The sequence below is a fragment of the Aquila chrysaetos genome, chromosome 3 (assembly GCF_900496995.4).
Source record: "Aquila chrysaetos chrysaetos chromosome 3, bAquChr1.4, whole genome shotgun sequence".
Lineage (NCBI taxonomy): Eukaryota > Metazoa > Chordata > Aves > Accipitriformes > Accipitridae > Aquila > Aquila chrysaetos.
In genome coordinates this window covers 3,346,811-3,369,346 of record NC_044006.1, presented here as the reverse complement: position 1 = coordinate 3,369,346, position 22,536 = coordinate 3,346,811, and the positions used below count along the sequence as shown (strand labels likewise).

Below are 22,536 nucleotides of genomic sequence, written 5' to 3'. Positions count from 1 at the left end.
TCCTGAGCATGCCTCCAAAAGAGCATCCCGGTCTCACTGGTCCACTGTCCGAGATGGGATGTGGTGGCACTGCCCTGGGGCTGGCAGCCCTCCCTAGTCACTGCTCCCAGGACGGGATGTACACCTCACCTGTTCTTTAAATGTCTGTTGTTGAGAGTTTTGTCACCTTGGTCTTAAAACTGTAAAAGCTTAAAGCCGTTTTTATTTCCTGATCCGGGTTTTAACTCCCTCCTCTGTTTGTTGCTCTACGTAGGAGAGAAATGACTCTGTGAAGTTACGCCCTAACTGAGTGTTTGCTTTCTCCTCCGCAGGGCAGTCCTGGAGAGATGGGAGAGGCAGGTCCCTCTGGAGAGCCAGGCATCCCTGTAGGTATCCCCATCATTTACACTTACCATGAGCTCTGCTGAGTGTGTTTTAAACCAAACCGCGAAGCTGGAGCTCGCGTGCTGCTTCCCTGCACAAATAAACCTTTCAGTAACGCGATAGGTGCTGTGCTGCCTGCAAGGCATGCAAGCGCGCAGTGACGAGCGCTCCCAGGCAGCCCCACGCTTGCGTGGAACTACCGAGCAAGCGCGATGCGAGCCGGCCGGGTGGGCACCTCCGTGCACGGATATTGTACTGCAGCGCAGGTCAAAGCCCACCGAGGCAGACGGTGCGACCTAGTGGATGGACCAACAGGGCAGGGAGTTTGGGATTGAAATAGTCTGGGATTCGGGAATACGTTCTGGCTCTGCAGTGGGTCGGGAAGGGTGGATTCGCGGCTCCTAAATGGCACGGCTGACTTTGGTGTTATTGCCAGGGTGAAGTTGGTATTCCTGGTGAGAGAGGTCTGCCGGGACCCAGAGGAGCAACTGTAAGTACAGCGCTGCCTGTAAATCAAATAGATACCAAACCGGAGTTCAGTACATGGGGATTACTCTCTGGCTAAAGTAAAAGGCCTCATTCTCTCTTGATACTGTCTCTGGGGAGTTTTGGCAGCAGAGGAATTACTCCCCCATAAGTGGGTCAGATCCTGCTCTCACCGACAGCTCCGTGCAAATGCAAAGTGATTCCTCCCATTTCGTTGCACAACTACAGCTTTCTTTGCCAAAGAGGTTTGTAGAGCTGCTACAGTCAGACAGGAGAGACTGGACAGTCAGCAATTCCCTCATTACACAGTAATAATAAGGTTCAGCTTCCGCCACATGTGAGACATTAATGAAGCAAAACTCCTGTTAAGGCATTGGAAGGTACATTGCCACCAGCACATGAAACACGAAATCCTTCCCATTCCTGTATCGCTCTCCCTGGAGCAGTAGAGGTTCACTGCAAAACCTGAAGCCGTACAAGCAACAAAACTGGAAAGCCTGCACATTGTCATGGTGAATGACAGGGGCTTGAAAAGTGTTAAAAAGTTGGTAGACCTGTTGGGAATCACTTGCCTTTCTCACACATGGTTGCATGCTTTTCCCAGCTGCTTGAAACAGATTCCTTCTCCCACCCAGTACTGCAGCAGCATTATCCTGCTGGGAGCTTGTAGGTATGAGCCCCTAGGGAACAAAACCCCATACACAGCTCTAGCAGTTCTCACTTTTACTCTGCGAATTGACAACTTTATGAAACTTCTGGGTTAGAAGCCGCTGAGGTCATCAGTAGAGCATCTTGTTCCTGCTTTCATTGCGTTCCCTGCATCATCGCAGAGCCTGAGAAATAAATTGGAGTTGCAATGCAAACCTGAAAATAACTGCATGGACCTATTATGTCCCTGCTGAATAGCCGAGATAATAATAAATGATATCAGGGTGATAAAAACCTGATTTTGTTCACACTACTAAAAATGCTAGGATGCCTTTTATTTTGTCATTCCCCAACTAGTGCTGCCATTGTGGTTGGACCTGACCTTCCAGTGTTTTTGCTGGGCTTTTTTTCTTTTCTTTTTTTCCCCTCTTAATCTCATTTTGAAATCTAGAATCCTACAGCAAGTCTAACGTGATTTCTGGTATGTGCCACTTGGAAAAAATTGAACTGTATGATGATTTATTGTTCGTGAGCAGCTGCTCTTTAAACTTCCAAGGAGAGGGAAATCACCCTTAGAAATAAACTAAATGAATAATGTTTGCTTTTATGTTCGCAATTTTTCATCAAAATAGCTGGCCCCACAGAAGTTATCATATTATTATAGCCAAAAATCAAATGCAGTCGAGCTAATTGCATTGGTGCTGACTTCTGATGTGGGTGCAATAGCAGCTGAACCCATATTTTTTTCTAACCTAGGTTTCTAATTTCTGATTTGTGTTATTAGAGTCCTAATTTATATGAATTATAGTTAAGCCTGGGCTATTCTAAGAGAGTTGCAGGATTTGTCTAGTGTTAAGGCTGTTTGGCTCAAAACAATCTGCCTTTATTTAGCATAGCATATCAAGCGTTTCTTCCCATTGCCACGCTGTCAGGTTCTATCAGGTCCCAGCACTTTTAGAGGCACCAGCACAGCCGAGTCATTTTTGATGCAATTTAATGTAACTTTCCTAGACCTCTGTATTTATAACTCTCAAAGTTCCTTACTGAATTACAAGCAGAAAACAGGAGTGGAAACAGTAACCACAAAAATACCTGAGCCTTTTGAAGGCGATGCTGCTTTATTTCAGCGGATTGGCTCCTTTCTTTGGGCAGACGCTGGTTTCTGCACAAGGTTACGGCCGTGCTGATCTTCAGAGCCAGGCAGGGATAAGGGCAACTGGTTTAGATCATACATTGAGTCACACATCACACGAGGATTTCCTTTTCCTAACAACCAGAAAAAATTACAGGAGACAGTGGGTGTTCAGATACCAGGGAGAATTTGTAGGGCTAACAATTAGGGAAAAAATACTTCAAGAAAAAATACAGGTGCCATTTTAACACAGGGCACACCTGCACTGCAGTCCAGTAGACAGCTGGTGTCTTGGTACTTTGGACAGTCCGTGCTGACTGATCCTTTGTCTGGGGCAGCCAGTTTGAACTTTATTTGTGTCCCTTAACGCTACACCCAGCAGAGACGGCTGTGAAAGGAGACAAAGCTGAAGTCCCACCTTGTGACAGAAGTTTGCCTAAGGCATCTGTTTCAAGAAAGCGCTTTACAAAATGGGATTTAGATGCCTAAATTACGTAGGGGTTTTTTCACTCGAGATCTTTATCGCATTTTGCTCAATAGAAAGCAATAGAGACTCCTAACGGTAATGTTCCTGTCCTGTCTAGTGAGCCAGGCTCTTAAAAGCACCCGCACTAACAGCGTCAGACACTGCCTTTTTCTATATTGCTGGCACCGCGTACGTCCAATCAAGTGGATGCAATTGCCATTTCTCATTTTCAAGTGCGTGCAGCATGTTTTACAGTAGTTTCTTGCAGAATTGGATCAATTAAAAGCATAATACAGGGAAAGCAGATCCCCTTTAATGTGTATTGTCTATGCGCTATCATGCTACCACTTTTTGCTGTCATTGATCTTTACTGCTCATGAGTATGGTATGTTCTTAAGCATCAATATATAGAAATAAGCATTTCTGTTAATAATATTAACAAAGCTCAGTAATCACCAAGCGCCACTTTACAGTGGCTCGTCAGGTTCATCAGCAATGCCACCGGGCAAAGTGTGCTGCGGTACAGAACTGTGTGATCTCTCTCTGTTAGAAGTGAGCCAATTTCAATTTGTGTGAACAAGCGCCTTACCTGGCCCTGAATTTTCTCCTTACCAAAGCTTATCTTTCTCTTTTCAGGGACCGCTTGGTCTTCAAGGCCCGATGGGAGTCCCTGGTGTCAGAGGTTTCCAGGTTGGTATGCCGACAAGGGTAATTTAATGTGCATCGTGTTTTGGCAGGCCACTGCTTTCTGCAAACCGCTGGCAAGACAATTGCATGATGGCAACAAGTGATAGGAAGAAGCATCTTTCCGTTTGACACCTTTATTAACACAGTACAGTAGAAAGAGCGCAAGGCCAGATAAGCTGCCTGCTGGAACAATTTATATTTAGTATTTGTTTGCAAAAGAAGGGTTTGAGTTTGACCTACATAAAGACACCTTAATTTCTCCTCGACCTGGACGCCCTCAGCCTGTATGGTCCTGGGGGAAAAAAGGAGAGAGGAGATCTAAGACAAATGACCTTTTTGAACATGTTATGGAGACTGGTGAACTTCGGGGGTGTCAAGACAGGCAGGGTTTCCTGGCACTGTAAGCTGTAGCTTGTTTTTTCTTTTTTGTTCTCCTAACAGGGTCCCAAAGGTGCCAGTGGTGAACCTGGCCTTCCTGGTCCGACTGGAATTCGTGGAGAGTTAGGTGACAGGGTAAGGAGAAGACATCTGTAACTAATTCCTGTTTGGGAGATGTGAAATCAGAGTGGAACGGGGCCCCTGAACACGGTGTGGCTGATGTCAGCGCAGCAAACACAGGCAGCCTTGGTAGAAGGTGGGTACATTGGGTCCCAGTCCGCCCTCTGAGGCTGCTGCGTGCTCAAGACGGACCCTACGGCAGGTAGCAGGATTCGTGCATCCTGTCTCTTCTGTTCCTGTCCTTGTTTCTGTTTCAGTTCGGGAACTCCCACTATTTTTAGACAGGGTGGAGTGTTTAAAAGAGACTTTGGGATCCTGTCCTGGCCAGAATAGATGATTGGTTTGGGTTTTTTCCCTGCTCTGTATGCTGATTTCACCAAACCCTTGCTTCCCGTGCGCACAGGAGAGCTGATTCATGCATTTTTGATACTCAGATGCTTGATTAGGTTCTCTGGATTTTTTTAAATTACAGTTTGCTCAGTGATTTTCTTTTTGAACAGCAACACACCTGGGCCCCACACCTCAGAATAAATGTGACTTTTTATTTAAATGAATTCATTCTCATTTAAAAGAAGCCAGCAGGGCAAAGTGAACGACATTTGCTCAGGGCTTGCAGGAGAACAGTAGCCATGTGTTCGCCGGGTCCCTCGGCTCCAGCTTTAAGGTGAAGTTTCTGTGTAAGCAATCGCAGCGGCACCACGGGGGTTTCACAATGGCCCTTCTGTGCTGGTTCCAGGCAGGTTTAAAAAAGCCTCTTGGAGGGACTGTGAGCCTGGAAGTGTGAAACAGGAGGGTTATTGTGGAGCTGTGGGGTTCTGACTGCAGTCAGGGCTTTGCTGCGGTGAAAAATGTATGTTCAGAGGGGAAGAGGCCCCTGCACAGAGCAGCCTGGTATCCAGAGAGCTGCTCCAAGCAGAGGGAGGGAAAATGTTATACTTAAAAAAAAAAAAAAAATCTAGATTTTATTTCTGGCTCTGAAGTTAAGTGTAGTTACTCTAAGATGTAATTGTTGATTGTTTCTTAGCACCACAGCTCGTTAACAGCTTTCCCCAGGAAAGCATGCTGTAGCAGGTTTGGGTAGTGCTGGAGACTTTCCACCTCCACATATGCAACTGGTACTCAGAGGAACTTCCATCTGCCCACCCAGTCCCACTGGTGTCGGTGACAGCCACGTGTGCCCACAGTCCTCCGCGCGGGCAGCAGCGAGGGCTGCGCCAGCAATCAGCCCTGCGAATTTCCACACTTGTTACTAGGCACAAGATTAGGGCTGGGAAGACCCTAAAACTTCAGACCGTGTCCTTATAGCTTAAACAAACAGCCTTTGCTGCTGCGGGTGATGGCATCTGCCGGGCGGCGGACGAAGAGCACAGCAGATACTGCCCTGGGTTTGCTTTACTGCCAACCCAGCCTGCTGGTCCTGATGTGTATAAAGAGAAGAAATGCAAGTACAGGATCAACCCAATTACACCGTCCCAGCTGCAGCTAACCCATCACGCTCTTCTGAAATCAATTGTGGCTTTTGGGGTTTTTTTTGGAAAAAAAAAAAAAATTCCTGCAAGCCTGAGTTAACAGGTACTGATATGCTTTTTCACAGTCCTTGGACTGACTGTGGCCAGGAAAATAAACCAGCATATCAGTAAGTGTATTTGCTGGCATGAAAAATACAAGAGGTTTAGTGCATTTGACTGTAAGATATAAAATAGCATTGAGATGATATATAAACCATCTTGTTGGAGTGGGATATTGGGGAGGGGAAGGATTTGACTGAGGTAGCAATAGGCAAATATTTTTCCGAAGCATATTTATTATGATCAAATTCCTGAGGATTCTGGATGCCGGCAGCCGTCTGGGGCAATGTCTCTCTCAGCTCCGTACTGGCATCACCAGATGCTTAGCCAAAAATGTTGGTTGTGTTTAACTGATAGGGTGATACAACGTGAGGATGGCTGGTGGATATCGAGCTGGTGGCCCTAAAGTCCTGTCACTTGTTCCTGCTGCATGCTGGGAATTACTACTGCTGGAAATTACAGTTTTGAATCAAAGTCTTTTTGGCTAAGCTTTTCTTTAAGGGAGCATTCCTCGCAGGACAGAGTCTTTGTTGACTAAGCTGTGTTTTATTGCCATAAACTTTTATGGAGCTTTGGGACTCCGTGAAGTCAGAGGTATAAATCTAGATAATAATGTTCAGAAAAGAATATATTGCCTTTGCCATTGGCAAACATAAAATGGGAGTTATAAATAGCTGTAGCCATTCTTGCATTTCCACATTCCATTGTCTGTTTTACTGAGAATTATTTTTTCTTTAATAGAAATCCCCCCCTTTTTTTAACTTATTCAGTGTTTGACTTGAGTGAAATGACATGTGTTTGTCCTCCTTGAAGATTTGTTCCGCTGAGCCATCTCCAGATCTGGTTATTAAACAAAGATCAGTTTGCAGATGCAAGACTGATGAATGTGCTGTAGAAGTCCTGTTTGAAGGGTATAATGGCTGAATTTCCCATGTAGATTTTGCAGTAGAGAAAAAAATCTGGGGTTCTCCTGAACTCCTTGTTGGCTCTGCTATATGGACCCAAAGTCACAAATAGGGCTGAAAATGTCTCATGTCCTCTCTGTGAATGCCAGGTAGATAAAGTTGGAAGGATTTCTCAAGTTGCCTGACTTATTCCTAGGGTGACAATCAGTTTATTGTCTAAATGTATTTTATTCCTGTGGCCATGTTTTTCTGTGAATCTCAAAGTCAGGAGCACCTAACTCTAAATCCCCAGAAAAACTGACAGTCTAATAAAGCCTTGAAAAACCATCCTGACTTTTTGCCCTTGCGGTACAATAATGTTCTTGTCCATTTTACACCATGAGTAAATTCAGTCTCCTTCTCACATCTTCAGCTGTGAAAGGCAGAGATCAATCGCCCACCAGTTTCATCCCAGACCTTTTCCTTTAATTTGTGAATTTGTAAAATCGCTGTTTCGGTCACGATAGTGAGATGACAATAATGAAAAGCAGAGGGGCAGAAGCAAAACAGAGTTCCTGCCCCTGGGATGGATGTGAAAGATGACTTTTGTGAAACAGTTTTAAAAGACGAGGATTAAAAGCACAGAATTCATTTTAGTTTTATTTAGGAAATTGAGGAGGATGGTATGAAGAAGGCCAGTGTAGATAACCGTGCCAGGCAGGTGGGGAGCAGCACGTCACTGAGCCATGTCAAGAAAGTCTCTCTGGTCCTGTTGGATGCGGACTTGGTGGGCAGAAGATGACCAGGCTTGAACTGGGAGGTCCTGCCTGGTCTGGCAGCTGCTCTCTGCTGTCGCTGGCATGGCAAGAGGTTTGAGAAACTGTCCTACAACACAAACCGGTGACTGTACAGAGTGCTACAAAGCTAGCAAGGATGCTTAAAATCTCTTCTTATTTCTAAGAAGTATGAATGAGATTTGGACCCTCCTACTTGGCAGTTGGGAGACTTAATTCCCAACCCCTTGCTGAGTGAGTGGATGTCTGACCGCACCAGGAATTCACAGGAAAATAACAGTTTGAGCTCATTTTCCTTCTTTCTTTTACATATTTTCAGGGTCCTACTGGTGTTCCTGGTCCCAAAGGTAACCAGGTAAGTGAAAACTTTCATGCTATAGTCAGCAGAGGCATTTAAACTGTACCATAGGTGCAGCCTTTGACAGCACAAACTGCTTTTCCTCCATCAAATGAAAATATTCCGGAGCAGGCACCGACAAAACCCTCTTTGGTCCTGTTTTTAATATGTTGGTAAAAGAGATGTAGTCTGTTTTAATGGAGACACATGAAAATGCTGTGATAAAAATGCTACTCTTGCTGTGTATTTTGTAACCACGAGGCGTGCCATATATGAGCTCCTCACATCATATTCCTCCCGAGTTAAGTTTAGAATCACAGCTTTTCACTGAACTTGATATGCCTGATGAAGAGGATTTGTCCTAGCCTCAAAGCTTAGCACACTAATAGACTAATTTAATCTTTTACTTTTTGCTGCTTAACTTCCATAGTTGGATTAATCTCAGCAACGAGCTTTTGAGCCAGTTTTCATCAAATATGACTTTGATTAATACATGACTGTGTTTTTGCAGAAAACGAGTGCTTTTCCAGCAAGCGTTGCTTATTTTGTTTACCAATGTCAGTGTCTGCGTGGTCTCTGTTTTGTTGCTAAGGGAAAGATCAACCTAATCTCCGTTTGTCTTGAAATAACTTCCTCTCTAAAGCCATAGAGTCACCATAACGATGTTCATTATCTGCTCTAATTGCCGTGCAATAAGCCAGATCTGCTGCAGAGCGTTCGGCACGGGAAGCGCTGCCCGTGCAGCCGGTGACGGCACATTGCAGCGATGCTGGAATTGCAGACACTGCTGTTGGCTTAATGGAGGTGATCAGCAAATTGATGCTCCTTGTCGTGGCTAGTAAAATTAATGTCACCAGAGCTTTAGCCACTCTTACGGTCCCCAGACAGAGTGGAGAGGGATGGTCCTCACCAAGTGATGGATCGCTTCTGTTTAAGCGTGGGATGAAGCTGTTCCGCAGATGACTCTACTGAGGAAGCCTAGAGGACACAGTTACACCAGACACTGAACGTTTAGCTGTCATTGCAAACCCACGTTTTCTATGAGACCCAGAGCCGGGGAACCTGAAATCTAGATTCCCTGTACGAGGAATGCCCGTGCCAGCCTGTGGATGTCTTTCATGGCCACCTCATCAGGGTTCTCATCTGTATGAATTCAGCCTTCCATCCAAGTACCAGCTTGTTGCAAAGGGCACCTAGTCCTCGTGCAAGCTGCCTTGCACCACGAGTGCCATTGTCAGCAGGGGAACAGCTACTGTAGAGTCCAGCTTTGGGAAGAGAGAAGTTCCTCTTGCTGGAGCAGCTCTGTAAGCTGCTAAGTGGCCCCGTCTCCCTTAGGAGCTGAGGTTGTCCAAGTGTCAGTGAGCCTTATTGTCAATAATCTTTGTGTACCAATAGGTGCAGTGTTAATTCTGGTATCTCAATTTCAGGGCATTGCTGGAGCGGACGGCCTCCCAGGCGACAAAGGAGAACTGGTAGGTGTCCTTAAATTCAGTAGACTTGACTCCTCAGATAACAGATGGGTCTAGAGAACCACGTATCAAGAACTAATGTGGTCAGTCAGAATTAACCATCCAAGAGCTCCAACCCTGCTAGCTGCGAAAAGAAGGCAACGCAAGCCTTTCCGCCACCGAATTCACGGTGTGCATCAGCTCTCGTCTTCAGGAAGCGCCGGATAGCCGGCGTGGCCTTGGCAGAACTGTGGTGTATCAGCCCTTATTTGTCATTTTGCTCCTCAGAGCGGTCGACATTGCTCTGTCTGGGGGATTTGGTCCATCTCAAGAAGCAGCCAGGTTGCCTGGACCTGTGTTCAGCATTGGTACCCGGGGCAAGTCTCGGCGTCAGAGTCCTCTCCCTGTTGTGCCAGGGCTGAATCTGGTCTCCAGCATCCTCTTAATCATTCCTGGCCCCTTTGCTAGAAAAGCCCACGTACGTGTCATCGCGGCTTCCCGGAGCTTAGGAGATTTGACTTGAGATCTGCATTTTCTGAATGGATCATGCTTTCTTATTTCTCTTTTCTTTCTAACAGGGTCCCTTTGGTCCCCCCGGCCAAAAAGGAGAGGTACGTGTTAGATATTGTGGGCTCGTGCCCCGAAAAGTTTGGGAGTAAACATGCTTATCACATCTTTTGATGACGTATGTCTGTAAACTATGTTCTGGCATCGTTTCCTAGAAGCATGTTTCCTTCATGGTCATGCTATAAAATCTATGACAATGACAATTTTTTGTGGCATTCAAAACATTCAAATGTGATAATTTTGCTGCAGCAAGGACTCCTATTATCATGACCTATATATGTAAAATCACCCATACGATATAAGAAATGTGTATGGTCAGCCAGACCAGTGAGGGAAACCTGAAGAAAGGCTTAACTAATCCCCGTAAGAAAAGAATGGCCCGTGTCTTCTGTTTTAAGTGGGTTTTGTTGGGGTTTTTTGCTTCGTTACAGCCAGGAAAAAGAGGAGAACTTGGTCCAAAGGGTGTCCAAGGACCTAATGGGACAGCGGGAGCACCAGGGATCCCAGGACATCCAGGGCCCATGGGCCATCAGGGAGAGCAAGGCATTCCTGGCATCACGGGAAAACCTGGGCCACCTGTAAGTATTATCTGCTTCTGGGGCACAGTCAAGTGACTAAATGAATCGTGGATTTCGGATGTGTAGTCAGAAAATAAGGTCGTGCGTTTGAGCAGGCAAAAGTAGGTAACAGTGTATGTAAGCTAACAGTCTTGCATCAAGAGTTTACCAGTGCAAAAAGTTTTAACAGTTTGCAAGCTTCAGAATTAAAGTCCCCCAGAATGCATCCCTGGGAGAATTAATCTTCTCTCACAATGATACAGGAACAGATGATCTGCATCTATTGGAAGGGGGTGTAAGTCCCTGTTCTCATTACAAAAGCAAGTTAGAAGTTGCTCATTTGAAAGTATAGCTCCTATTCACCACTTCAAATGTTAGACCTCTGTCTTGGTCCAGAGCTGATGTTTCATCATTCAGGGAAGGCCAAATAAACTCCAGATTAAATATCTCGCTTAACATTAAAATTGCTCTCTGCCATTAGTATGAAAGAGCTTCTGAACTGAAGCCATCATCTTTTGAAGAGGGGAAAAAAAGCCACTCCTCTCCACTCCCTCTTCATGTGGGATCCTACACTGCTTACTGAGCTGCTGGAAATGTTTCGTGTCCTGAAGCTTCTGTCAGGGATGATTATCGATAATGTGCTTTGTATAAGGACAGATTCTTCTGTTAATTGCAGGGCAAAGAGGCCAGTGAACAACATATAAGAGAACTCTGTGGGGAAATGATAAATGGTGAGTATTACTGAGAGAAAACTGACTTTAATTACCATATTTAGCTGAAGATGAGTAGATCCTGAACATAAGATGGCTCCTGAGATTTCTTATTTTTCTGTCTTAATAAGAAAAAATAAATTGACCTTTAATGTAAGGAAATTATTCGGGAGGTCACCTCATTGTCTGAGATGTCTTTCATTTTTCTAAAACTAGTATTTTTAAATGATTCATCATGGCAACATACAAAGTGTGCTGAAAGCAGCTTTGACCCAAGTGTCATGCGCGCACGCTGGCAAGAGCTGGCTGGTAGAAGTGTCTGCCCTGACCTGTGTCATTTTGAACTTCAGCTCCCACCTTCTCTCCTCTCCACAGCACACCCCATCGCCCTGGAGCAGGGCTCGGGGCAGGCACCCGCTCCCAAGGAGTGTTCTTCTTTCTTTGAGGCTACTGCTCTGTATTTAGAGGTTATCTTCACCATTTGGGATGAAGTTAAACTCTGAAAGCTTATTTCAGAAAACTTGTTTTGATTATCTAAGTATCATTTTCTAGAATACTTGACATCTTTTAAAGTGGTTTGGGAAACAGGAGATATCAACGGCTTAAAAACCTGCAGATTTCTGACCAAAATCTCCCTCTGTGGAGATGTTAAAAAAAAAAAAAAAAAATCTCCACAGATGAGCTGAGAGGACAATGTTTCCTATGCCAGAAGCAGTTGTGTGTAGGAGCAGCAGGGAGCAGGATCTGCCCAAGCATGCAGCTCTGCTTTACTGTCAGAGTTTTCAACCACTCCACGCTTGGTGGCAGACAACAAACAGCCAAGCAAAGAGTGAAAATGGTGGATGTGCTGTTTTTAATTGTTCTTTTCAGATCAAATTGCACAGTTAGCTGCTAATCTGAGAAAGCCCTTGTCTCCTGGAATGACGGGTCGTCCTGGCCCAGCTGGTCCCCCAGGTCCTCCTGGAGCTATGGGAAGTGTTGGGCATCCTGGTCCTCGTGGTCCCCCTGGATACAGAGGGCCAACAGGAGAACTTGGTGATCCTGGTCCCAGAGGTACGTAAGACTAATCCAACCTGCTCCTCTTTTGTTCCCACCGAAATAAATCGCAAACTTGTACTAATTTCAGCGGTGGAGGAGACAAGATCAGGCCTTGGGCAGCAGGTGGAGTTCTGGAGGGCAGTTTTGCATCTTTAGGGATGCAGTGTAAGCAAAGATCCTAGGAATGTCCTGAGGATGTTGAGCTTCTCTTGGTCTTTCTCCTTCCTGTCCTTGGATCCAGCTGCAGTGCACAACTCATTGTTGAAATTGTCTGTTTATGATTTAAGGTGACACTGGCGAAAAGGGAGATAAAGGACCTGTTGGTCAAGGTATCGATGGGCCTGATGGTGATCAAGGACTTCAAGGTAAGGCTGTGCAAATAATTTAATAAACCATGACTAAAAAAGTAAAGGTTTAAGAGGGACAGCTCAGCATAATGTTGGCAGTATGTTATAATCACTTTGTCGCTGTAATCGTTACAGTAGGGTTGTCTTCCTGTGGGTACAGCAGGTGCAGACAGTTTGAACAGCAGAACTCAGCACGTCCCCTCTTCACAGCACTCCTGTCTAGTCCTGAACGGTTTGGAGAATGTTTCTGGGAAAAGCCTGCTGGGACAGCCAGGCTCTTCATTTGTTCTTGGTTTCTTCCACTAATGGCTGTGAGAGGTCGGGAGCTTTTCTAGATGGGGAAGTTAGAACTCTTCGTGGCTACTCCCACGGGGTTGCCAGTGTCAGAAAGTTGTTCTTTTCAGTGGGACTTCATATGCAGTAACTAGTTAATTAACAAGTAGTGTACCTACTTGTAGTGGTACTGTCTTTTTGGTGCTCTGCTTAAGGAATGCCCTCAGTGAAAGCTACAGCCTGGATGACCAGCTGTAGTCCTCCAACATTCAGTTCATGTTTCTGGATCAAACACGGGAAATCGGGGACAATATTTAATTTTACCAGAAACAAACATAACGTCCTAGTGTAATGATTTTGAAAGATAGTGGTGTTATTGCTCTGTACCTGGCTATAATCCCAGTTTCTGAAGTCATGAATCCTTTATCAAAAGATTCAAACATTAATTTATGCAAATTAATGAATATCTATTAGAAACTTGGAAGAATATTCTTTTATTTTCTCACCTGTTAAAGCAGCTTTTCTCATAGTGATTACGTGTGTACAATGTATAAGCTACAGGCATCAAAAGCAGGCTCTGCATCCATGTAATTTCATAAACCAAGAATATTTATACCCAGTTGTCTTATTTTATGGAAGAATCTAATTGCATTAATCCATAAATGTCATCTTTTCCAAAGCACGTAAAAAGAGGCTATGTTTCACATACTAGATATTGAGAGCATTTGTCCTACTCATGAAATGTGAGGAGATCAACAGTAGATGCACTTCATCACTTAGTTACATGAATAAAAAGGATCAGGCACCATCTCTCTCTCTATCATAATTAAGACAAAAATGCAGGCTTATAGACCACCTGATATAGCTGTCCCTCAGGGAGACAGAATCATATTGTACAGTATTTCAGAAAGCTTCAGCAGCTTGCTGTTACAGAAATTAGTGTTTTGTGGTTATTTTTGGCATCTGAAGGAAAAAAGAAACATAATAGCAGAAATTATTTTTGCCAATAAACAAAATATGTATTTCATCGTGAGCAAATTTTTGAAATTGGACACAGGTATAAAGGAAACTCCTTATCTGTAATGTCAGGGAGATGTTCTGTATCATCATTCTCACTACTCCCCTTACTCAGAATCTCAATTACAACTAGACTTACGGAGGTGCAATGAATTGAAGCAGCTGAAGGCCACAGCCTCCCACTAAGGCGGGACAGTTGTAAGCACTCCTATTGTCACAATAAGTAAGCTGTGAGCTCACACATCCAGGACATGCCTTGAGCAAACTATTCAGGGATGACATAAAATATTTCTGGTTACAAATTACTTGTTGTTATTCATGGAGTCATACACTAACTGAGGCAGTACTGAGATGGAATCCAGTTCTACAGCGGTCAGCAAAAGTCAAACCAGACACATGCGGTAACAAAAGCACAATACTAAACATCCTCCTTCGACTATACCGAGGTAATTCCAGTAAAGGCAAAGGTACTCTAAAAAATCCAATGCACATATTCCAGATTCAGGCTAAATTTATTCAACACCTTGTACTCAACAGGCCACAACAAGTCTGATGTACAGACAACTCAAAGTATTTTAAGAACTCTAAAAGTAACACATATATATATACATATATGAAAAAAAAAAAAGGGAAGGAAATAATTCATGTAATCTTTTTCCCCTTCTTGTTTAGGACTACCTGGTGTACCTGGAATTACTAAAAATGGTCGTGATGGTGCTCAGGGTGAACCTGGTCTTCCAGGGGATCCTGGTACTCCTGGTGCTATTGGGGCTCAGGGAACTCCAGGAATATGTGACACGTCGGCTTGCATGGGAGCTGTTGGAGCATCAATTTCCAAAAAATCATAAAACAGTACAAGAAGTGGAGAAGTGACTGAATATTTAAATAAACAGTGCATTGTAAGAGAACAGACAGAATCCTCCTAGTGATAAATGGACAGATGTTCCTTCTATTGTATTAAGTGGAGACTTTGACACAGTTCTATGAAAAAGAAAGCATCAGATGAAAACTTTAATTAAAAGATGCTTTATGAGTATTTTCTCCTCCCCCCAATTATTTTCCAGAATTTTTACTACTAAACAACCTCACCTTCTCTATCTCCCTTTGTTCAAGAGACCTGCAAGAGGAAGCATTGTTCCTTTTTACCATCACCTCCCCACCCCAACCGTGTACTAAAGATCACAACTTTTCTGTATAAACATTTGAGCCTTGCCAGTTGAATTCCTTGGTGCTGCTCCCACTGACTTCAGTTATGCAGGTTTGTGCACTAAGATATATGTTGTTAAGATATTCAGGCACCTAACTGCTACTTCCATCAGTGGAAATTAGGCATTTAAATATCCTGTACTTTAATATCTTAAGATTCTGGCCTAAGAAAAGACCATAGCGTATGTACAATGCTGTCAGTTACCAATTTTCAGATTGCACCTCAAATATTTGCCAAGACTAGTAAATAGTAATCCTCTTGCAATCAAATTCTGCAAAAGGTGTAATGTATATATTTTAATATACAGGGGAGAATTTTTGTATATTTCCATATGATAATAAAGGAAATTAAGTAACAGCATTTTCACGACCTCTACTTAAGCTATTTGCACAGTAATTGTGAATGAAACCCCAAATAAGAAAGGATGCTCTTCTAAAGTCCAGCCAAAAACACCTGTATGAACTGTTGTAAAAATAAAAGGAGATTTTTTTTTAACCTTTTCTTTGTGATGTCATAAGTGTCATTACACACATCAAATTAACTCAGCTGAACTCCATTTTCCAGAACTGGTTGTACCAGGATTGTTTGGAAATAAATTGCTGCAAAATTGTCCATATCCGTGATTTAAAACAGTATTTATTTTGGGAGACCTTTTTATACTTTAAAACCTGCTAGCATCATCTATTTTAAAAAATTATTAAAACCATTCTCAGCTCACACACTATTCGATTTCTGCCCTATATGCTAAAGCCTATGAACAAAGGAATCATATTTATCTTTAAATAGGAAAATAGTTTATGCATTTAAATAATCTGTTTACAATATGCCAGTCTTAGACTGGAGTAACAATACAAGAACCTGTTGGACAGTTGTGTGCTAGGCATTAACAATAGTACTGTATTTAAAAAAAAGTGCTAACACCACAGTATTCCTCTTTGGGGCCAAGTATGTTAAAATATGTATGGCAAATGTAAACATAATATCAGCACAGTTTAGAAACTATGCACTTACTCAATTAACCAATATAACCTTTAAATTTTTAATGGAAAAAATGGGCATTATAATATGGTAACTGTAATTTCTTTTTACACTTAAAGAGTACATTTGCATCTAGTCATTAAAGTAACAGGACAGACTGATGTTCTACAACTATTCCTAACTGTACTGGATCATCTTTAAAAACAAAAAGAAAAAAAACCAAAACCCCCAAAACAGCACAACAAAAAAAAAAACCCCAAAGCAGAACAACAAACAGAAAAAGAACAGATTTTTTATAACTAAAGGGGAAAAATTACTTAGCTGTCATGACATTTTCTTGTAGCTTCTGGTCCCAAAGCCACTTCAACAGAGCACTGATTTCTATTGCTGGTAGTTAACTTTCATTTCCATTTTGAATAAAGAATGTTTTCTTTAAAGCTCTATTTATATATTTCTACAAGTTATATTTTGCAATTCATATTCAGCATATAAATGGAGAAAATAAAATAGTTTGGGCCATTGTTAGCCACACTTGTCATACAATTCAAGGCGGTCAGTTCAGACTACTTGGTCTCCATAGCCATGCGTGTTTTCCTGCACTGGGCATGTTACAAATGAGTCTGATCTTGCTATTTTTAGTCTCCTGCCTGTTTTACCACAGAACACACTCTCAAACTCCTAAAAATCAAAATACAAAAAACAAATAACAATTATGTTTAACGTAGATATTCACTCAAGATGTATGTTTTTGTTTCACTAGTGTCTTGGGGGGAAAAAAACCCAAACCTTTAACAGAAGTGCTGAGGGGCCATACCAGTATCTAGACAAGCAGGTTTTCCTATACACATTCCATCTACTATCTTAAAATACTTAGCACAGCCAGAATTACTCTGGGGCTGCAACTACTGGTGTGGTAGCACAGGAGCTGCTCATAGGGCACACAACCCTTTACTACTCTCATGCACTTTGAGATAGTGTGGGCAGGTAGCTGTCAATCCCATCACTTAACTACTAGTTTGTGAAAACTAACTAGCAGACAACTCTGTGAAACAGGTGGGAAATAGAGAAAATTAAGGCTAAAGGGAGGAATGATTGAAGGCGGCGGCAATTCTACATTGTCCACATAGCCCAATTCCTGACCATGATACTAACTTAAAAAAAAAAAAAAAAAAAGATTAAAATCTGATTTGAAAACCTTGACTGAGGACAGCCTATAATTTCATATTACTGAACTGAACCAGCTATTAAAAAAAAATAAATAAGTTTAAAGGAAGTTCCAATGGTGCAGCAGTCCTTCACAAACAGCATCACGCAGAAGCATTCCTTATACTTTTAGCTATGTTATGATAGCTTTAAAACATTTCACATTTTTATCAAGAACAAAAATGAAATTAGATTTAAAACCTGTTTCAGAGAATCACCATGCCTTTCCCGAATGTACTTCAGAAACGCAGTTGTCCATTGTAAAGTTGTTGCCTTATCAGTATCAACAGTACAGAATGGAACCAGAAGATTCAGCTCATCACAACAAATCCGGATTCTGCGCCTAGAGGCAAATACAAAAGGTTATCTCAACCGGTGGGCAAGAAGGAAGGAAAAAAAATTTAAAAAGGAAGCCTACTCACATGCGCTACAAGCCATGGACTTTGGGGACTTCTTTTTGTTTGCTACAAGCTTTGTATTTGTATATTGTTCATGTTATACACAAGTTACCTTATCTTTATAGAATTAGTTACACGTTTTGAAATCTCTTTTTGTTTGTTTATAGAGTAAAAAAACAACAAAGATGACCACAATGAAACATACATATTTTTTGCCTCTAACAAACACCAAACCCTCACCACCCTCACTACCTTTTTCTTGTAGGTAAAACAAAATATGTCAAATTTACTTTTTACTCTGGATAATGACAGGAGCATTACAGTATCAGTATTTTAGGCTTCAAAAGCTTTCTATTGCCCCTCTTCATAGAAATTACCTTCTGTCTCTCTCCATGCGGTTATGTCTTTCTCTTCGCTGAGCAATTCCATCCTGTGTACCACTTTGCACCTGCATACTTGAATTTGACTGTGCTGACTGCCAGCGACCCTGAGCAGATGCAGTACACTGGCTATCATCACGCATATTTTGAATTTCACCAAGAGGCTTGCGATCTGTGTTTGGATCCAGTGGGCTTACTCGGCTGCAACTTCTTCTGTTTATCGCTTGCTTGCATAAGGTATCTTCTTGGAAAAACAAAGAAGAAAAGAAGAACCTTTTTATAACCTCCCACTAATCACTGCAAATACTGATCATGGAAAATTTTTTTTGTTGCTTTCTTTATGTGGAATAATCTTTGAAGCTTTATTGCCAACCATAGCAATGCATGTCCTTTGGAAGCCCTAAGGCACTGTTGACTGTTACAAAATCCACCTAGCTTCTATTTTCTCAGAGAACCCATTGAGATCATGCCTGCCTTTTGATAAGCATTTGAGGGAGCCCTTTAAAATATTCTTCAGTTTGATACTGACTGGATCTGCTATATCAACTTTGGGGTCAAAAAGTAGAGAAACCAGTTCTTACTCTAAGCCCACATTTTCAAAGATACTTTGCAACCTCAGGTTTTCTCATTTCAAGCTAGAAGTGCTAAACAATTTTGAAAGTACAGCTAAACTCATAGGTGTTGAATTTTTTTGAAGAAATCTAGTCCCATATCTCAGACATAAAAAACACACCTCATGTGATTCACTAAAATTACATTCATTCTAGAAAACACACACATTCAGAAAAAAATTGCAGGATTTGAAGGCCAAGAGAAAGCTAAGTAAAAAGAAGATAAAAGGTTTACCTCCAACTTTAATCCAAACTTCCTCAGGCAAAGCTTTATTCATAGTACCTACTGTCTGTTTTGTGGATTCAATTTCCTGATAACAGAAAGACAACGTCTTGGGTATCCCAAGGTCTTGATGTTTGGCAGCTTCCAAAACAGTGCAAGACGTTCCGGAGGTCTGTGAAAACTAAAAAGGAAACACTTAGAGGACTATATACATAAAAAAAAAATAGACTATTTTGGTATCTTCACGTTAACTTCCTAAGTTTTAGCCCTGTGATTCAATGTGCTGTATCACAATAAATCCCAATTACTTCTGCACACAACCATGGGATTTTGACAGACTGATGAATCTTTTGGGGATACCTCTAACATTTCCAAGTGCCATGCTATCACTCTTGCTTCAGAGGTTACTGCAAGTTGGGGGTGGGGGGGGAATCTTCTTCATCAAAATGAATTAGGAAAAAAGGAACCATAGAAAATGGTACTAAGTGTCTCCTTCTTGTCTTGCATAGATGAAGCTGATGATACACTGAAAATCTCAAGGAAAAAAAATCTTTCTAGTAAGAAATCCAATGGCCTACTGATCATTACCTGGATTATTACCTGCACATTATTACAAATGCCACACAACTGATTTGAGTATTTTTGATGGTCTTAAAGATTAAGAATAAATTGCATTACAGATCATTCTGATCATCCCCATCCAAACCAAGTCATGCTTTAATGCAAGCCCTTAAAATTATACTACACCTAAGAGGTGAACATTATTAGCATTTGAAATTAGCCGAGTACAACTAGCGGTGAATACATTACCTACCTGTGCTTGTGAAGGATTAGCACTTCCAGCAGTAGAACATGCATTCATAGTAAATAACGGGTATGTGAACTGTAAAGAAGGCGGGGCAGGTGCAGGCTTATTTTTCCCTAATGCAGCACACTTGTTTTCTTGCTGATGAAGAGGAACACCTATCAGTTCTGACGGCTGTCGAATCAACGTTACTAAACTTAAAAAACAAACAAACAAACAAAAACAACAAAAAAACAGCACAGAAAACATACCAGACTGACTACTTGAAAATGAGTGCAGAAAAATTTACAGCTACACATACTTCTAGTAACTATCACCAAGAAACCACTTTCATTTACTGTAAATGGAAATCATTGTTATTGCCATATCGCCTACTTCAGGGACAAAAAAAAAGATCAGCTGAGAAGGCATTTTATTCTGTGCAGTAACAGTTCAGCTTTACGCCTCAATAAAATGTTTTATCAGCACACTAATAGTTACAGGGCTGGACTGTAAAACAGTATTTTTGCCCAAAGTTTTCCCCATAGTCAGGCCTCCACATTATAACACTAATCAATTGCTCTTAGTATTTTATTATGATCAATCAAAAGTCTACTTTGCTTTTAGCAAGTTGCATGTTAAAACTAGGTAATGTTCTTCTCACCTTTATTTACATCACGTTATCAAGAATAAAGTTGTAAAGTAATTAATTTTTTAACTACATGCTGTACCATTTATGCACTATACAGAGGGGCCTAATCTGAGGTCAGTGGAGTTGCAGCCACGTTCAAAAAAAATCCCAACCCCTCATTCTCATCTATTAAAAAAAAGTACTGTTCTGACCCTTCCTTTAGAAAATCAGTTTTGAACTATAAGATGATACATAATTTAACAATATAAACTAAAATTAATTGCAACACACTTGTTAAGAGTTACTCCAGATTCTTGGGGTTCTTGACATCTGGGGTTTTCTGTCTGGATGCTGTTGAATCTGTCTTCCAACCGAACTCTGACTGCAGATTTAGATCTAGGCTCTGGTGCCAGTGCCGAATTTTCAACAAGTATGTTTTCTTTATTCATCCCAGCAAAATTTTCACCATATTTAACTTTTACTAAACTGCATCCTGGGACTTCTACAGAGCTACTGTTAGGCGTTTTATCTGTTTGGTTCAAAGGGAGGTTAGACTCGCTAAGTAACATCATTCTGAGCTCCTGAAAGTCAGCGTAGCCCAAATGTGGGTTTGAACTTAGCGAACTGCTGTCAGAAGGTAACCCTGACTGACAGGTAACTGGGTAAACCGACTGGTTCCTAGAGCAGTTTGATGAACACCCCTCCTGACTGGTGTACAGTGAGGTTTGGTGCAGAGGGGGGTCTGCAGAATTACCAGGCGAGGAGAAAGAATTGAGCCTAGCTTCCACTTCACCTTCACTAGCTTGTGCCTCCGTATGTGAGTAAAGTATGTGCTGCAGCTGGGTATACTCAATTTCCATCATCTCCACCAGGCTGACGTCCGTGGTGGTGAAGCTAAGATTTTGCTCACCAAAGGAAACTTCACTTGAGCCTCCAGGTCCAACAGCAACCGGAGCAGGATCAGGAACACTAGCTGTGCTTTGAGGAATGGAGGTCTGAGGCTCCTCTGGGGCTGATCCTGACATGACTACAGTAAACCTAATCAGTTACCAATGTCTCTTTCAACAGTAAACCGCAACACCTTCAAGAATTATCGGTACTACCCAATTAAAAAAAAAAAAAAAAAGGCAAAAAATGGCACTTAATACTGACTCTGTACCACCGTGAGGTAACAAAGCAAGGAGCAAGCTCCTGATAGCGAGGTACCAGACAGTCTAACCATGTCTCCCCCCGCTCCGAGCCCCAGTAACACCCTCCCTCCCACTCCGACGCAGCTGCTCACAAAAAAGGGGTTTCACCTGCCAACACCCGGCCTCGGGAGGGAAGCTCTAGGTACTCTGCTGCCTAAGACTCCCTCAGAGGAGCCCCCATGGGCCGAAGGCGGAGGGACGAGCCCCGGCTGAAGAGAATGGAGGGGGGGGGGGGGGGGGGACACGGACACGACCAGCCCACCCCTGCCCACAGCGAGCCCGCGGGCAGAGGATGCCCTCGGCCGCCAAGGGGAGGCGAAGGAGGACGAGGAAGAGGAGGGGAACCCACCACCACGACCCCCCCTCAGGCCGCCCTAACGCTGGGGCACAGCGGCCAAACCTTCCCCCGGCCCGACCGGACCCGCTCGGCTCCCCGCGCGCCTCCGCCAACCGCCGCGCGCAACCGCCGCCCGCCCAACGGCCGCGCGCCTGCGCCCTTCCCCGCCCCGCCCTTCCCCTGAGGCGGCGGCGGCGGCGGCGAGTCCCCCGGGGAAAGAGATCGCCGTCATGTCGTGATAGGTACCCAGCCCTCCTTCCGTTGAGGGTTTTTGTATTGTGTCCCGTTGGGGCTGTGGAAGACCGGCGAGGTGGGGTGGCGGAGCCCGGTCCGTGAGGAAACGTCCGGGGGGAACTGCCAAGAGCGGGGAAACTCGCCATCTCCCATCCTCGGGCGAAGCCTCCCCGTTAAATGTGAACGCAGCGAGGTTTTTTTCACGCCCAGCCGTTAAAGAGGAACGCGGCTCGATGAAAGCGAACACGACAGGAATTCTTTTCGCCAACACAAGGCTTAGGAACAGGTCCCCCCCCAGGCTGTCTTTACTACAAGTTGTCGTCTTGTCTTTACTACGAGTTACCTCAACAGCAGGGCAGTAGAGCTCAGCCGTTCAGGAGCACAGAGCCTGGTGAATGGCAGCGGGCGTGTGGTCTAAATCACTCCTAGTATTTTGAAAATCCTCCCCAAAACCACTTCGGACAGGACTCTCAAGTCCCGACAGATGACACCTCATGCCCGTCCCGGTTTTGCTGTGATCCAGGTACCGTTTGGTACTTT

General features: G+C 43.1%; 2 protein-coding genes across 4 annotated transcripts in view; one reads left to right on the top strand and one right to left on the bottom strand.

Moving 5' to 3' along the window:
• The window catches only part of COL9A3 (collagen type IX alpha 3 chain), a 41,394-nt gene extending 25,872 nt beyond the window's left edge, over positions 1–15,522 (top strand). Inside the window, exons 22-33 of the mRNA XM_030008318.2 lie at positions 312–365; positions 800–853; positions 3,732–3,785; positions 4,224–4,295; positions 7,846–7,881; positions 9,291–9,335; positions 9,890–9,922; positions 10,310–10,456; positions 11,112–11,166; positions 12,016–12,198; positions 12,471–12,548; positions 14,493–15,522. Coding sequence (XP_029864178.1) covers positions 312–365; positions 800–853; positions 3,732–3,785; positions 4,224–4,295; positions 7,846–7,881; positions 9,291–9,335; positions 9,890–9,922; positions 10,310–10,456; positions 11,112–11,166; positions 12,016–12,198; positions 12,471–12,548; positions 14,493–14,668 — 987 coding nt within the window. The 3' untranslated portion in view covers positions 14,669–15,522. The remainder of the gene's footprint in view (positions 1–311; positions 366–799; positions 854–3,731; positions 3,786–4,223; positions 4,296–7,845; positions 7,882–9,290; positions 9,336–9,889; positions 9,923–10,309; positions 10,457–11,111; positions 11,167–12,015; positions 12,199–12,470; positions 12,549–14,492) is intronic.
• A 121-nt stretch (positions 15,523–15,643) lies between these two features.
• Positions 15,644–21,848, bottom strand: TCFL5 (transcription factor like 5). Of its 3 annotated transcripts, none has more exons than XM_030008320.2 (6): positions 20,527–21,848; positions 19,635–19,821; positions 18,833–19,001; positions 17,984–18,230; positions 17,410–17,551; positions 15,644–16,683 (listed from the first exon to the last, which is right to left on the bottom strand). In XM_030008320.2, the coding sequence occupies exons 1-6, from the start codon at positions 21,258–21,260 to the stop codon at positions 16,564–16,566; spliced, it is 1,599 nt and encodes a 532-aa protein (XP_029864180.2). In that variant the 5' UTR covers positions 21,261–21,848; the 3' UTR covers positions 15,644–16,563. The 3 variants fall into 3 exon arrangements, with proteins under 3 accessions (XP_029864180.2, XP_040978170.1, XP_040978171.1); XM_041122236.1 differs by having other exon boundaries at positions 17,984–18,227; XM_041122237.1 differs by having other exon boundaries at positions 18,833–18,992.
• Between the last annotated feature and the right edge of the window lie 688 nt (positions 21,849–22,536).

Bases quoted from the DNA above. Each gene is read 5' to 3' on its own strand.
- TCFL5 (XM_030008320.2), bottom strand. From the start codon at position 21,260: ATGTCAGGATCAGCCCCAGAGGAGCCTCAGACCTCCATTCCTCAAAGC. The intron at 19,002-19,634 runs GTAGGTAATGTA...TTTCCTTTTTAG, and splicing joins CTAATCCTTCACAAGCACAG to TTTTCACAGACCTCCGGAAC. The intron at 17,552-17,983 runs GTAATTTCTATG...ATTTGCCTCTAG, and splicing joins CGCATGGAGAGAGACAGAAG to GCGCAGAATCCGGATTTGTT.